This window comes from Orbicella franksi, chromosome 1 (genome assembly GCF_964199315.1).
Source record: "Orbicella franksi chromosome 1, jaOrbFran1.1, whole genome shotgun sequence".
NCBI lineage: Eukaryota > Metazoa > Cnidaria > Anthozoa > Scleractinia > Merulinidae > Orbicella > Orbicella franksi.
The window spans coordinates 33,994,224-34,012,147 of NC_138145.1; the positions used below are offsets into that span (position 1 = coordinate 33,994,224).

The window sequence follows — 17,924 nt, forward strand, 5'->3', positions numbered from 1 at the left end:
ACAGCTGTCGCTTCGTTAGCCAATCAAATTATTTGAACAATTCTAACAAGGATTGTGATTGGCTTATTTTAGCGTGCTTTATCAGAGAACAGTGCACGGCTGACGCCACTTTTGCTCGTTTGGAAAATAAAGTTTGGTTTGAAAATTCAGCCGAATGCGTGGGGAAGTTATCTGATTCTTTATCATAAAACAAATAAAGAAGCCTCGACTGTGCTCTGTTCTATTGTAAAGCACTTAGGAAGCGGTAGAGCACTCAAGAAGTAGGGAAAAACACTCGACTACGTCTCGTGTTTTCCCCTACACTTCTTTCGTGCTCTACCGCTTCCTGCGTGCTTTACAACAGAACACAGCACAGTCGAGGCTTCTTTATTTGTTAATTAAAACACGATGTAGCAATACATTTCACAGTGGAAATTATATTTACAGTCCCGGAGTTCGTTACTTGTCCGAAGTCTCGGCAAGATTTCTTCCCTTTTTTATGGTGTAAACCCTCTTCATACACAGCTCTGTACTCTGGTTAAAAGAGAAAAGTGACTAAAAGAATGCCACTGAACTGATTCTAGAGATCAGCACGCGCGGAATAAGTTCTTTATGTAAGAGCGAGGTGAACATAGATCTGTCTGTTTTATAATCACCTCGATTCTACTAAAACCATCCCACAACTGTTTGTTACTGATCAGTAATGTTTGTGCAATGTGTTAAAGAATTCATTTCAATTCGTCAACAGGCTCGTCTCTGCGTTGCCACATGTGTCCACCCAATGAACGGCACGACCTGTCAGCTTGTATAGCTCACTCGCCCCAGGAATGCAAACATTACGAAAACGCCTGCTTCTTTGAATACAGAGGAAGAATAAAGAACATGGGCTGTGGTCGAGACTGGCATAAACCAGCGGGATGTCATGGAAACACATGCATCAAATGGTGTCACGCCAACATGTGTAACAAAGAACTCGTTAAACATTCGCCATTTAGAAATGAACTCGGCGGCGAAGAGGATTCTCGAGAAGACTCGGGAAACTGGTTTACCTCTCTGTTTGGCGGAAGCACAATGACATTGGGCGCTTCGTTCTGCTCTCTTTTCATAATTAGCGTTGTTCTAGTTCTAGTCTGACAATAAAGCCCTGCATTCTTTATAAAAATGATCCACGAGATATGCCGCCACTCCTGAGCTATAGCTCTGTAACTTTTGTTCATCAGTATTTCTCTATATTCCATTTAACACTTTGAAGATGAGACATAAAACTGATGAAAGAAAACTTGAAATAATCAGTAAATACAAATTAAGATCATGAATTCACGACTCTACCTGTTTCATTTCCCAAATCTTTTCGAAATAAAATAAAACGGCTTTCTCAGCTTCATAATTATATATAGCGAATACATTTGGTGCGACTTTACCGTGTAGTATTTAATTAGTTAATTCTTTACAGAAAAACATAATGCTCGGGATATTTAAATTGACATGCAGCACTGAACAGTTGTTTTACAAAATAGTTACAATTCAATCATAAGCTTGGTAATGGACTTGTGTCTACAGTTACATCACCAAACTTTGAGTAACTTGTGTTAGAACTTGTTAGTGAGACCTTTTAGCAAACCATTGCCGAACCTTTATTCTCGTCTGTTCCTCCTAGCCGGCGGGGTCTTGCCACGAGGAAAAGGTGGCTCAGTAGACACTTTACTTGACTGGCTAGATTCTTCAACTGGGATCTTCACTCATTCCACGCTGCTTTCCTTCCTAAAACATCGACTGGTTGCTTTCTTACTAAAACCGCTCGCTTACAGCAACGAAAGCTTAAAACTGGCTTACGGGGAATTTTTAGTAATGTCCTTCATAACGAAGCATATGAACGTTACCACTTCACACACATAAACCGAGTAAGAAGAGCAAAGTGTGACGTAATAGGTCAAAATCGAGTGCGAGTTTTTCATCAGGGGTTCCAAACACCGAGAAACGGATGAAAGCACGACGCCGAAGGCAGAGTGCTTTTATTGTTTCGAAGCACGAGTTTTTGAGCTGGCTTCTCAAACTAGTGTGAAAATTTAGTAGAATTATTTCCGAAGAATAGGTAATTAGAAGGCGTGCTCAATAGGCTATTGTTTGTGTCTTATTCGTGGTAAATGAAATGAATATTTAATGTGCGGCGATGCGGGCGGGTTTTTTGGTAGATTAACATACGCCGCGTGATGGAGGCCGAGTCCGGATCAGAACGATTTCGCGTTCCTAAAACTTCTTCTCAAGAAAATGTTCTGGTGAATGACGCCGTTCCAACTTCAACTAAGTATAAAAACAAGTGGGCTGTGAGCATTTTTGCCGAATGGCAGAGGTTAAGAGAGGCTAAAGTTCCGGTATCAGATTGTGGTGGTCTCTTCAAGGACTACGATTTACACAAGGTTACTGCTCTGAGCGCAGATATTGCCGGAATGGACGCTCTGTCGCTGAACTATTGGTTGTCAAAATTCGTGATGGAGGTAGCTAAAAAGTCCAGTGGAAGATACCCTCCCAAGACTGTTTATGGTATCATTTGTGCCCTCAAGCGTTATTGGAGGAGAAAAATGGATCCGAAGCTTTGAATCCCCTGGACGCTAATGACAAAAGGTAATTGACAACTTTTAAACCGCATTGTTCAGAATTTTAAAATGCAGTGTTTTGGGAATTGAATTTGGAGTGTTGTTTTATACTGTATTTAGTATTAAGACTGATAAAAATTCAAGTTTCTTGATCAGTGCCTTGATCAATTTTTGAACTAATCGAATGTGTCTTGGTCGGTATGTTCATTGGGTATCAAAATACATGCACCTGACCCAATTGATGCAAGCTGATTGGGTCATCATACATGAATAATTAATGAATTTGAGAAATCTTGCTGAAATTTTCAAACAAGGCTTGATGAGAGTTTATTTATGTCATAATTTCGTCTCCAAAAAAAGTTAAATCAGATCCGCTAAGAACAATGACGCTAAATAAAACGAAATTTAATGGTGCCGGTTGTTTGAATAGTTATGGCATTCAACATTATTATTTCTCAAAAGCAGTTAAGTTGAGCTCAAACACACAGCTGTCCATTTTCTTTTAGGAATATTGACACCTCATCAACCGGACCTGCTTCTAAATAAACTGCCATCCAATTTAACCGGGTCCTTGTAAGAAATTTTTAGGCTTCCCATGACGAAAGTGAGTTAATGTTTTCGTAGCTCACAATTCTTAAATGCACAAGATGAATAACGTGATATTGAAAAAGACAAATAGGTCAGGGCCGGGTTGTTCGAAAGCCGGTTAACGCTGACCCAGGATTAAAAGTTAACCGAAATATTAATTTTTCTTGTACAGAAATGTTTTTTCCTGCTCACGCTTTGTGTTGTTTGAGCTAAGTCAAGCTCAAAACTGAAGGACAAACATTATAAACAGAAAACCTCACCGAAAAGGTACAAAACTGAAATCAAAATTCTTGTTAATCCTGGGTTAGCTTAACTGAGCTTTGAACAACCGGGCCTAGGATTGTTTCAACAGCGTTGTCATGTGTAATTTTTAACTTTTGAAACAGTCTACATTTGCTATCAAGATAAACGACTCATTGTGGCGTAATTGTATAGTGTCTACCAGTGGACATCCAAACCAACAAACACAAAAAGTGCAAAAATATCTCCATTTTCTTTTCTTTTCGATGAAAGTGAAATAAAATTTCGTTCAGTCCACAGAACGTCTAGGTTTGTTACAATTTTGGTGACAAAACGATTCCATTTTAATACCTCTGTTTCGTACTTCGCACGGTCAATGGACCAATGAGAAACAAGGTTTTATGTTCCATTTTAATGAAATTTAAACACAACCATCGGGAAGGTACAAATTGCAAGGCTCTATTTTTCCAATAACGCAAATTGAATTCGTGATTTGCATTTTGGATGGTTTACTTAAGATTAAAAGCTTGTCGTTTGTGAACCTTTGATTGCTTTCGATCGCCGGGGAAGCTAATAGAATTCAAGCCTTGAGTTAAAATATTGTTTGAAATCAGATTAAGCCACCGTCAAGGTACGCTAGCCTAACGTGTTATAAACGACTGAAAGTAGGCTACATAATTAGGACTGCGAGCGGATTCTTATATATTTGTGTTCCGGGTTTAATATTTCGAGAGGACAACTAAAGTGCCGTCCTTTCTGGTGATGTATCGGCTCAGCAATAGACAAGTGAGGTTTGCTGGAATAAGTAAATCCCAAATAGTTATGTACTTGCGTTTTATTCATAAAAACAAACGGGGGTGTTGAAGGTTCTCGATTACCGACTGGAAAATAAGATTTAGCCCGGAAAGGGAGAGGTTCGCATTCCATTTAAAAACAATTCTTCCGTCGTCTAAACTATTACAGACAACAACTTTCTCTAATACTAGTTAAGTTTTAATAGGAAAAAGGAGCTAATTTAAGGTTTGTAACAATACTGGATGGAAAGGTAAACGCCAAAGCTGTTGAGCAAGGCCGCTTGGCTTGTTTGCCAAAGGCAGGTTAGCTTCTCAAAGGCCGCTAGATGTTCTAAATTAAGGCATCAGAACTGCAGTTGTGTTGAATGCTGAATGCAAAAAATCACAATTAGGGGTTTAGCTTTCGATTTAAGAGTGATTTTCTGAGAGTGTCGAGAATCGGAAGACAGTCACGAAAAATCGATTTTTCTTTTATTTCGCCAAAACATACCTTTGGGTTAATTTATTCATGGAAAAATAGTTTAAAGTTTCAACGATTTATTTTACGACCAAAATTTAAGAAAGTTCGAAATTTGCATATAATGGCGGTTTTCGCGGCTTAAAATGTTCAGAATTTCACGCTTCTTTACGAAAACAGCGGGAGCGTAAAAACAATCCTATGAAAACGAAACTTGGCACAAATATTATTTCATTCTTATACTTTAAAATCGTGTAATAAGTTTCTTGAAGTTTTGTTTGCAGCTTTGTAACGAAGGGTATTTGTACAGCCGCCATTTGTGTGTCTTGGCAAGGAACAAATAAAGGCCAACTTTGACTAGTATAAATGGCCTCTGGTATATATCATTTGGTCAAAATAGCTACATTTTAGGAAACCTTGGTTATTGCTTCTTTCACCCGAAAAGTTATAGCTCTGGGAATTAAAATGTTCTCCGTCAGTAAAATAAAATGTTACGGCATGTAAGCGAGTTCAAATTTATGCAAATCACAAGGTTATTCTTTGGAAGTCAACGGTTTAAAACAGGAAACAACGACTCACCGTTAATTACGTTCCTTCTGCTGCTATAGAAAAGATTTTAACTTCTCAGTGTCCTTGTGAGTTGTTCTGTAAAATATTTTCAGTAAAACAGCGAGCATAAACGGCCATAAAATTCGACAAGGTCGACAATGTTTATATTTGAGATGAGACTGAGTGGCACACACAGTCCTGGCTGTTTTCATCGTCTTGCTCAGTCGAGAGTCCTTTAAAAATATGATAGAATATACGCTTCAAACCGTAGCAAATTAGTTTCTCATATCCATATGCCTCATGTCGACTAATGAGTAAATAAATCAGTTCCCGTACACTGAATGAACAACTCGACTGACATCTGAGGTCAGGAGGTCACCTGGTATGTCATTATGTTACTTTTCCCCGGTTTCACATTACACGCGTAACGCCTTATTGAACGTCACGGTATTTAGATGAATTCCGGTATTCAAAATCTCTTTAAAGACATCTCGATTTAAAAGGAAAATTGAAAAAGCAACATTTTGAGATAATTGTTAGCTTCTAAGATATCGTTCATAGATGCATGATACCCTGACATAATTTCAACACTGGATTGATCTCTTTGATGTCAACGTGATTCATAGTTTTGCGCTTAGTAACATTTGGCACACATCTAAACGTGCGCAAAGAAAAATACTCAGAAATAAGAAACCGTTTATCTGCAAGAAAAGCTGGGCCGCCGAAGATAATAATGTTTTAAATTCTGCATATTTTTATTCGAGTAACGCAAGCTACCTGCTTTCAGTAACGCTTCGTGTCGCTTAGCAAAAGTGACAAACTTACTCTATGAAAATAAAGGCTTAGTTACATTTGTTTCATTCTTTTATTTTTCTAATCTGAAATTTCTGTTATATAGGCTTAAGATTTTCTTTCCAAATTTACCATTCAATTTCCTATCCCGGCCATATTTGAAGACATTCCTTCTCATTTGATTACTGTAAAACTTTACAATCACATATCTTGAGGAGGTTCAATATTTGCCTGTGTCGTTGAAGGCGTCAAAAAGTGTCAGACATTTATTATTTACTTGTTGAAGCACAGGCAGCCCAAGCTCTCTCTATGAACCACACGAGCAACACAATATGGCATCGAATTATAAGGGTTTATATGGGATTTTCTACAAGATATCCATGGAGGTAGTTAAAAGTGAAAATTCTCAATAAAAATGGCTTACCTTATTCCATACGCGTGTTGTTTGCTCTTGGTATGGTTATTTTACCGATTGAACTTGATCTAAGCGACTTTTTTGAATTCCGGTTTTCCCTTCATAAAGAGAGGACAAGGCGAAACACCTTAGTCGGGACAGCCTGCCGAAGGTTGATCTTCCATTTCAATTCTCTAGCCACACAATCGCAGCCCTGCGAGCGACGCCAGGCGGCTCTTCGTGTCCCCAGTGAAACGATAAAACGATGGAAGAGCTCCGTGTCCGTTTGATCCGCGACATAACGACCATTGAAATCGGCTTGGTAACTTCGTCATGTTGACAAACCAAGACTCGCGGGGGTACTAGACCACAATTTGTCAACCAAACTTCTTGTAACACCCAGGCTCCTCTCAGGTCGAATTTACAATGCAAGATAACAATCATACAGACCGCTTTCGCAAAATGGCTTCAAAACCAAAGAAACGTAAGATCAACGGCGAAAGTTCTGTAGAAACTGAGGATTTTTGAAGTGGAAATCATGGTAAGTTTGTGTTGCTCGTGTAGTTCATAGAGAGAGCTTGGGCTGCCTGTGGTTGAAGTTGTACTCTTCATGGTTTTAAGTTGCGCTTGTTAATGCAAATCAAACATGTTCACTTCCTTATAAAGTTATTGCGATATCTGTCAAGAGCAGTATGACATTTTGTGTGAAAAATTAAACAAACACTTAATACATGATCCTCAGTTACAGCAGCACAGAGTTAATCCGTTTTAATGGTAATATGGTTGAAGTATGTCCAGGTAGATTCTTTTAAGGCGAACAGGCTTGGGTGGCACTTCAAAATCCTTTTTCCGTTCCTACTTTCTCTTCTCCAATGTATGCCTGCTCGCAGACTAGTGCCTCTCAATACAAATGCAGATTGCATTCTGCTTTCGGGAGTATAAGCCGTCACGAGCGACTTTTGAAATTACTTTTCTCGGGAGTGGGGTGGGGGTGGATTAGCGCTACTTCTAAAACCTAATCATAACAGCAAAATTGAGCGTCATAAGGGACTAAAATGACTAAAACACAGAAACACAGGCTGTGCCGTTTTAGTTAGCAAAGGCTGGTGATATACGAGCAGCGAGAGCAAAGCTTATTTTTTTCGCGTGAGATTCGCGTATTCAGCTCGTTCCTTTCGTGCCTCTAAATAACGCATTCACTGCTAAGGGCATTATTTATCTCCACTTATTAGTCCGTGTAACTGACGATGTCTGGAGATCTGACCCGCATAGTGGCTGCTTTAAAAACCACAGGCGGTGGTGCTCTCCAGTAAGATCATTTGCCTCCTTTGACTCACATTCGATATTTTTTACTATAAATCCCTGTAGACCATGCTGAATTTTCAAAATCAGGTCGTTTTCTACACACTTTATCTCTGAAACGAATACAGTGACACCCATTTATTTTTGCATTTCTGACACAAGTAACTCATCATCTGACTGCCGTAAAAATTAAGAAAAAACCTATCCTGGAAAATTTTCGCGCGAGCGTCCTTAAATACGGCGTTACGCGCGTAATATGAAACCGGGGAAAAGTAACATAATGACATATTAGGTGACCTCCTGACCTCAGATGTCAGTCGAGTTGTTCATTCAATGTACGGGGACTGATTTATTTACTCATTAGTCGACATGAGGCATATGGATATGAGAAACTAATTTGCTACGGTTTGAAGCGTATATTCTATCATATTTTTAAAGGACTCTCGACTGAGCAAGACGATGAAAACAGCCAGGACTGTGTGTGCCACTCAGTGTCTCATCTCAAATATAAACATTGTCGACCTTTTCGAATTTTATGGCCGTTTATGCTCGCTGCTTTACTGGAAATATTTTACAGAACAGTTCACAAGGACACTGGGAAGTTGAAATCTTTTCTATAGCAGCAGAAGGAACGTAATTAACGGTGAGTCGTTGTTTCCTGTTTTAAACCGTTGACTTCCAAAGAATAACCTTGTGATTTGCATAAATTTGAACTCGCTTACATGCCGTAACATTTTATTTTACCGACGGAGAACATTTTAATTCCCAGAGCTATAACTTTTCGGGTGAAAAAAACAATAACCAAGGTTTCCTAAAATGTAGCTATTTTGACCAAATGATATATACCAGAGGCCATTTATACTAGTCAAAGTTGGCCTTTATTTGCTCCTTGCCAAGAGACATAAATGGCGGCTGTACAAAATACCCTTCGTTACAAAGCTGCAAACAAAACTTCAGGAAACTTATTACACGATTTTAAAGTATAAGAATGAAATAACATTTGTGCCAAGTTTCGTTTTCATAGGATTGTTTTTACTTCCCCACTGTTTTCGTAAAGAAGCGTGAAATTCTGAACATTTTAAGCCGCGAAAACCGTCATTATATGCAAATTTCGAACTTTCTTAAATTTTGGCCGTAAAATAAATCGTTGGAACTTTAAACTATTTTTCCATGAATAAGTTAACCCAAAGGTATGTTTTGGCGAAATAAAAGAAAAATCGATTTTTCGTGACTGTCTTCCGATTCTCGACACTCAGAAAATCACCCATAAGAAGTATATTCAAGGTCCTCTTGTGACGGCTTCAGGAATTCGTCAAGTAATTCAGTTCGTCAATGCTTTCTAAATGTAAATTTTGATGTAGTAGTTAAAACTATTACATAAGTTCTGCCCTAATGGAAAATGAACAAAATGACATGCATTCAAATTTAGAAAGTAAGAGTTCTCTTCCGCCAAGTGCCCTTCTACAGGCGATTACATCTAAAAATCAAACATCCAGTGTCACCACAGAAGTCTGCTTACTAATGAACTAGGTGACCGTCTCTGTTACCCCGGTCCCATATAACACCACAATAAACGTGTAGCACTTCAAAACATTGTATTTCGTCGCTGAACAACTCATACATTCCTTTTTTTCCGTTCTAAACGTTTTTCCCTCATGTACCACTACCCCGGATGTACGAGCTACGTCACGCGTAACACACTTCCGTTTAGGGCTAATGGCTTCACATTTCCGGTTAAAAACTGTTTCTTAACATCTCCAAAGAGAAAAAACAAATACACAGGGAAATGTAAACGACGTTTTCTAAGATGTTGTAAATTTAGGCCTACTCTGGGACCTTAAGTCACCGTAACTTAGGGCGACTTTGGGCGATTTAAGGTGACTTTAGGCGACTTAATTAAAATTGGCAGAAAAAATATTGCGACTTTAGGCGATTTAAGGCGATTTTAGGCGACTTAAGGCGACTTGAGTAGACTTTATTTCACTCAAGTGATATAAATTTAAACTTAGCAACAGTCTCTCCATATATCTCTTGCAATAAACCAATATTGTACCAATACTGGTACATAATTAAGTCACCACAGTCTCAAATATCGAAGGCCGGGTTGTTCAAAGCCTGATTAAAGAGAATTTTAGAGAGAATTTTGATTACTTTCATTTTTGTAACTTTTCGTTCCAGTTTTCTGTTTATGTTGTTTGTCTTTCAGTTTTGCGTTTGATTCATTTTAAAACTACACAACCACAAGCAGTGAAAGATATTCCTATACAAAAAAATATATATATATTACCTGGGTTAGCGCTAAACAGCTTTCGAAGAACCTGGGCCAGATTTCAAACCATTAAAAAAAATACTATTAAAGAAGGAATTACCACAACACTGAACAGTTACTACTATAAGAATAATAATAACAATAAACACCAGCAAGGTAACATGAATAGTAGTGAAGATATCACAATAAAAAATCTAATAAAAATATATTCACAGTAACAAAATTTTAAATTTAAGATATCTTGATTTAATTTGAATTGTTTGCATATTTTACATAAATTATTCAAACAACAGGGAAATTAAAATCAATTTAGCTCATTTACATGTATTTATTTTACAATGCTTCCCGAATTATAAAAATCGGGTTATCTTGGTAGACTTATCTGCCATTTTTGGCGTCTCCACTGTCAATTTCAGTCCTTTTCAGGGACCCAATCGATCTGATGCTCTCCTGCCTCATTCAGGCAAAACATTCCAATACCATAATGAGTACCGCATGCTGTTCCTTCATAAGAACAATGGTTCTTACGCCAAGCTGAAGTTGTCTGCCAATTCACTGCCAATTCGCCATCTGCCAATTCGACCGGCTGAAACTGTCTGCCAATTCGAATTAAAATTCAGTAGTGGAAATTAGAACATAAAATCATTTAAATATCTTTACCAATTGCTCAAAAACAATTTCTAGTTGCATTCAAAGCTATTAATTTGCGCCAAACGCTCACGTAAATTTGTAAAAAGATGCTGTAAATACCCTTTGTTCAGAATTGAATAACTCGTTGCGTGACTTTTCAATTGACACCAACGTGGTATCTTTTTAAAGCTTATCATCTTATTAGTCCATCTCAACGGCTTCTACACCCATCTCAACGCAATTACTATCGAAACCTTTCACCCGAACATCGTGCTTTAATAACACACACACTTGTACTGGCTTCTCCAGAAGTGAATAACTCGTCACGTGACCTTTCAATTGACACCAACGTATCATTTTAAGGCTTACCTTATTGTAAGTCCATCTCAACGGCTTTTACACCCATCTCAACGCAATTACTATCGAAACCTTTCACCCGAACATCGTGCTTTAATAACACACACACTTGTACTGGCTTCTCCGGAAGTGAATAACTCGTCACGTGACTTTTCAATTGACAGCAACGTATCATTTTAAGGCTTACCTTATTGTAAGTCCATCTCAACGGCTTCTACACCCATCTCAACGCAATTACTGTCAAAAAATTCCACCCGAACATCGTGCTTTAATAACATACACACTTGTACTGGCTTTTTCGGAAGCAAATAACTCGTCACGCGACTTTTCAATTGACATCAACTTGGTATTATTTTAAAGCTTACCGTATTGTTAGCCCATCTCAACGGCTTCTACACCCATCTCAACGCAATTACTATCGAAAACTTTCACCCGAACATCGTGCTTTAATAACATACACACTTGTACTGGCTTTTGCGGAAGTGAATAATTCGTCACGCGACTTTTCAATTGACATCAACTTGGTATCATTTGAAAGCTTACCGTATTGTAAGTCCATCTCAGCGGCTTCTACACCCGTCTCAACGCAATTACTATCGAAAAATTTAACTCGAACATCGTGCTTTAATAACATACACACTTGTACTGGCTTTTCCGGAAGTGAATAATTCGTCACGTGACTTTTCAATTGACACCAAATTGGTATCACTGTAAAACATACCATCTTATTAGTCCGTCTGAACGGCTTTTACACCCATCTCAACGGGCTTTCTATAACATAGACATAACTTTTATTGGTCAGCGGTATATTTTTGCATTTTTTTAAATGTCAGTAAGAATAAAAATTACTGGAAAGAAAACGGAAAGGCAGAGTAGGTTCTGATTACAACCATTGAGCGCGCGTTAGATGCAACTAAACACCGTTAAATAGCTAGGGGAATCAATTTGGGGTTTTCCTTTCGAACGTAACAGTCTCTTGGGTGTAGGCTGTTTACGATTGCTTCTTCTCTGAACCTTGGCAAGCTCCCTTCTCTGCTTCTTTTCTTCAATGAGGGAATCCCATTCAATGCCATACGGTGTCTTGGTTAGTACATTTATTCCCAGACCGATCCCTGTCGCCATCTCGTACGAGCATTTTTCCAAGTCCATAATGATTTTCGTCACTGCCTCAAAAAACAAGAACGGGATTCACATAATAGCACTGGTCCGGGATATATTCCGGCAAGTCGTACCTCAAGAAAGTAGCCATACATGCCATAAGTGGGACAAAGCCTTTTCTTTGTTTTGGTTTTGCCTTGAAAAGGTGTTCTAAATGACGCATCACATCTGGGAAGATGTAATAAGAAAATGTTGGCGCCCAAATCGTAGGTTTCAAGATTCTTGTACTGCTTCTGGTATCCTCCAAGCAACAACCACGCTTGGTGGCGCTCCAAGTGAGGAAGGGGTGTATCCTCTGATGGTGGGACGCCTGCTATATCCAGAAGATAATCTTTCATGGCCTTCACCCTCTCCTCCACCATCTGGGGGGTCACCTTACAGCGATACTCCATCAACTGTTCTTCTTCCGTATCTTCAACTACTAGATTAATTACCATAGCATCGTCTGCATCTTCTGTGGGCGTGCACAGCCTTTTGGATGCTTGTGGAGCTTCGTGTTCCTTCATGTCTTTAGTGATACTTTCAGCAAGTTTTCTTTTCTTCATCTGTTAACAAATTTTAATTTAGTTCTTTTAGTGACGTTTCGAGTGACGTTAAGTAAATAAAGGAATAACAGAAAACATATATGAGTTAATATACCTCTGTACATACCTTTTGAAATAAACTAGTGCTCACCAGATTTGATGCCTCGTCACGTTCAAAGTCAAGAGATGTGGATGGGGTGTAGTGCTTTGGTTTCTAAAACGCATGAAAATGAAGATAAACCAACCAATTCAGCCATGTAGGACTTACGTTCAAGGATCAACACACAGACGTACATAAGCTATAAAACTTGTACAGTTGTGCCAACATCTCCCAAATATTGACCTTCGGTGGAAACAATTAAGCATTTCCTGTGTAAAGGTTCATATTTTTGATGCATGCGCTGCTTTAGACAAGTTGCGACTACTCCGGATAGGTATAGTATTCTGAGTAAAATTTTGATTCATTAACAGTTACAAAACAAAAAAGATATGAAATGCGCTTACCGCTAGCGTGGATGGCCGGGAAAAGCGAGGTTGCAGCTCACAATTTGAAGAAAGCACTTTGACCTAAAAAACAACAACGATTAGTGATTTGGTGGAAGAAGGATATCTATTCCTAAGAGACAAAGAGACTATTATTCCTCTCGTGCCGTAGCATTTTTATAGCATACAAGATAAATTACCTTCTTCTTTCTTTTGAAAACATATCTTGGGGATATGATTTTAGGTGACCAAATTTTTTGGCTTTGGACAGGTCCTGCATGATTCGTCTGGGCCTTCTAAAAACATGGGAAAAAAGCAACACGGAAAACTCCAAAGCCCAATAGTAACAATTCAACAGAATTGAAAAATTATTAAAATGTACTCGCAAACAAAGCGTAGCATGGACCAATATTAAGAAATAAACTGACCGGATCCTTGCACTTTTTAACTTTGTCCCCCGCCCGACTTTCTGCATCTTTGGGATCTGTTACTACCCTGAAAAGGTACATGCAAATAGGTGAATACATTTCAGATTTTTCAGCACATTTCTATTTTAAGTTTTCTTTTAGGGACTTACATTTGGCTGATCTAGCACACTTGCATCACTTTGAAGGTTTTCTTTGCCGCATTTTTTTTGTTCATTTTTCCAACATTCCTCCTACACCCCTCCTCTCAGTCGGCCTTGTCACTAATTACAATCGTATCAATTTAAAGATCATTATTGAGAGTTCAAGGAGGTCAAGACAAAACCTCGTGATTCTTATTAACGTTTTCGTATCTTACCTTTACTTGCAACATTTCGGTCACCAACTTAACAAAAAAGGTGCATCGCCAGAGGTTATAAATTGCTTTTATCATGCTCTGCTCTGGAGGACCATTGACATATTCGGTGGCGATTTTTTCCCAGTCTGACCCTTCCTTCAGTCCTGCAGCCACGCGGGTTTCATTTGGAAGCCCAGTCTTTGCTATCAACTGAGCCAACCGCTGGTAATCAAGAGCGTGGTGGGCCCTGGATTTCTGTTGTGAATGAATTGCAGAGAAGGTGGTACCCCATTAGAAAAGCTAGTTATAGATTTAGAACAAGAGTTAGACGTACCTTTCGTGGCATTGTTCTGGACCTGAGTGTTATCCGAATCCAGCAATCAAGTGGACAGTCCTTATTCTTTGCATTCTTGTCATTCGTGTGCTTGCTTGATTCGATTGCTCTTTAACATTGAATCCAACAACGGAAAGACAAACAGTTCGGTAGATTTCAGATTTTATTTTGATTGGTGAAAGTATTTGTCTTTTTAACAGAACACTTAAAGAGGAGACTTGAATGGACAATTTACCCAAGTATGTTTAAAAGTTCCCGATAGAAATAAGAATAAACGTTGACGTTCAATTTAATTAGACAACCAAAAGGTATAATTTAAAAAAAAAAGGAAAGAAAAAAATGAGAACCGCGCTTTCCTCAGTGGAAACAGAATGAACTTGAAAGCGAAAGAAGATAAACTTATTTAACGCTATCACAAGTGGTGAATTTTTAGTTTTCATCGATAGCGATGTTGGCAATGGGAATGTCTGTATAACAACAATCGTCGGTCAAATGGCAAGGTAAACAACTGATTTAGGGCGGCGGTGGCATCAATCGTTCGCTCCTGTCAGCTTAAAGCCGACGGTTGATGGTCGTTGATGATAATGTTCTTTTCCCAAGTTTCGTAATCTCCATCTCACGGTATTTCCGCTAATACTGATTACAAACAGCAACGTGGATACCGCTAATTGGAACGGTTGTCATTTTGTCTTGAAACTCAACAAGCCATGCGATGGAAATCTTAAATATGCCTGGAAAGACCATGTGTTTTTCTTTTCAAAAATAAGTGGGTTGAGATGGGTGTAGAAACCGTTGAGATGGACTAATAAGACGGTAAGCTTTAAAATGATAACAAATTGGTGTCAATTGAAAAGTCACGTGACGAGTTATTCACTTCCAGAAGAGCCAGTGCAAGTGTGTATGTTGTTAAAGCACGATGTTCGGGTGGAATTTTTGCAAAGCAGTTGCGTTGAGATGGGTGTAACAGCCGTTGAGATGGACTTACAATAAGGTAAGCTTTAAAATGATACTAAGCTGGTGTCAATTGAAAAGTCGCGTGAAGAGTTATTCACTTCCCGAAGAGCCAGCACAAGTGTGTATATTATTAAAGCACATTGTTCGGGTGGAATTTTTCGATAGTAATTGCGTTGAGATGGGTGTAGAAGCCGTTGAGATGGGCTAGTAAGACAGTAAGCTTTAAAATGATACTACGTTGGTGTCAATATAAAAGTCACGCAACGAGTTATTCACTTCTGAACAAAGGATATTTACAGCATCTTTTTACAAATTTACGTGAGCGTTTGGCAAAAAATAAGAGTGAATGCCTACAAAAATGGACCTAAATCGCCTATCAACGGCACAAGTCGAAAAATTGATTTCGCTTGTATTTTGTCCATAGATAGGTCCTAGTAAGAATAGAAACGGACCATAGTTAGTTTCTGCTAATACAGCTTTCTTTGGTAGAAATACGCCAAAAACGATTTCGACCCCATTGGGCTCAAAATCTACTTCCGGTTTTGCTGAATTTTCCGAATTTTTGATTGCTTCGCGCTCCGCAGAACAGTTACTTGAGAATATTTCAATGGATTTTATATTCAGTTCAGGTCTTCGTAGTATGACTGAGCGAAAAATAAAATAAATCAAAGTTAGTTTTGAGCCCGAAAAGAGATCAAACTGACACGCAAAATTTTACAGTGTGTGGCAAGAGAATTATTGCTTAAAAACATCGCCATATTTTTCTATGGGCTATAACTTTAAATACCGTAAAAACTCTTTCTACGGGTTAAATATACACCCACCTGTTAGGCTATCAAAAAACATCTCTGGACAAATGGTTTCAAGTCGCCCGTCTTGGCCTGTGTTTCTCATAGATTTTGCCCAAAATCCGCCGTTGGAATGTAAACAATTGCGTGACGCGGATAGCCAATCTCGAGTAAAATATTCGTTTCCAGCAATCCGATGAAAGCAATTTTTGAAACGTTGTGTGGATAAAATAATGGAAAATGTATTTTTTTTGTTTAAGTTAGTATAAATATATATGTTTTTTCATTTGCATTGCAACACCCACGACATCCCTGATAAAGAACGTTGCTACAGTACTCCGGGAAATGATTTTAACACTTGTTTATTTTGTTGATTTCACTGACAACTTACAATATAGTGGCAGTTTTAGAGATACACTTAACCAGTCCTCTATGGTTTATGGCAATTGAATCATTGACTGACAAATAAAGTCAAGTGGAAATACCATAATTTCTATAAACTACTAACTGCGTGATGGCATCTCAGCTCTTCTAGCTGTGTAGAAAATTTGTACCTACACAATATGCTCAAACTCAGCTAGAAAACCTGGAATTTCTTGAATTGAATTAGCCCAGGAAGAAATTGCGTTTAAGTTTCGATCATACTGGGAAAAACTCCATCTTTTCTACTTTGGTTGTTTGATCAATTAACTGAACTTTGCAGATCATAACACTGGCAGACAAATAAACATTACAGTGGTCGATCTAGGACTAGGTTTACACTAAAGGAGTTTTTTTTGGATTCGTAAAAGTTCCCGGATTCATCAATTTTAGAGTATTCGGATTAGTAGGGGTTTACAGTGAAAGGATATTCGGATTCTTAACCGTTTACACACGACGATAACTCCGGGCACATTCATGATGGAATGGTTAACAAGCAGTTTGTTGCCTCGACAACAAGAAACAAAATGCCTCCGAAAATAAGGCTAGGGGTAGGTTGAGACAGTCTGAAGTTTTCTTTCGACTCGCTGACCACGGTACTGTTGTCCATCATGTCAGGTCCCTCCAGGAAGTTATTCTGGTCTTTACTTAATATCTAGAACCGTCGAGGTTTTCGATCGTGCCATCGTCGTCATCTGTGCAGTATTATAAAAGTGATTATCTACACCTGAAACAGCACGAGGTAATCACCCAGCGACCGCCATCAAATGGCCATCAATGTGCCTACGACTCGACTACGTGGACGACTGGATCATGTAATCCGCCATTTTCGTTCCACCGCAAACTCAAAAGATCACAGGCGGAAAAATATGCGGATTCGAGAGAAAATTGTTTACACGACAAAACTCTCCAGATTCAAAAGTTTTCGGATTCAAAGTTCCCACTTTAAATTCCGGGGAGTTTTTTTTTCAGATTCGTCCACTTTTATGTAAACGGCAAAATCAATCCGGCACTGAAACGTTCCGAATTCATCACGAATCCGGAACAATTTCCTCTCGTGTAAACCTACAATCCTGGCCATAAGTTGTTGGGACACCTCCGCCTTTTGCGCGCTAAAACCCTCGATTTCAACTACGTCCTTAAAGTTTTAGAACAAAAGATGACTAGAAACAAGTACAATTGACCCCCCTCCCCCCTAGCAATGTTGCATGAAAACGAAGCTATTCTAAAGACTAGATCGGATGTGGGAAAAAAGGAAAAAGGGACAATAGAAAGTGGTTAGACAGTTGTGTTGGAACCAAACGCGATTGCTGAAAAATCGCTATTATTGGAATAAGACGTGAATATCTATCTTCTCGTCTCTTTAGTTCGAGAATACTGTTCTGGGAGGCGAACAATTCTTCAAACGTGGCTATTCTGAAGCTATTGTCAAGGATTTTTTTTCTTCAAGATTTTTATCAACATTGACAGGGGGAGGGGGGTAGGCGGGCTTGCGCGGTTTTGGTCTTAAGAGAGGCTGCCTGTGAAGTCATCTGCCGTAACTGTCCCAACACTTT

General features: G+C 38.7%; 2 protein-coding genes across 2 annotated transcripts in view; one reads left to right on the forward strand and one right to left on the reverse strand.

Moving 5' to 3' along the window:
- Positions 1–17,924, forward strand: part of LOC145479610 (uncharacterized) — a 385,465-nt gene that overhangs the window by 276,843 nt on the left and 90,698 nt on the right. The gene's annotated exons all lie outside the window — the stretch shown is intronic.
- Positions 11,178–14,367, reverse strand: LOC145484274 (uncharacterized). The gene is made up of 2 exons (XM_081462921.1): positions 12,755–14,367; positions 11,178–12,648 (listed from the first exon to the last, which is right to left on the reverse strand). Exon 2 carries the CDS (start codon positions 12,646–12,648, stop codon positions 12,106–12,108), a length of 543 nt encoding a protein of 180 aa, XP_081319047.1. The 5' UTR covers positions 12,755–14,367; the 3' UTR covers positions 11,178–12,105.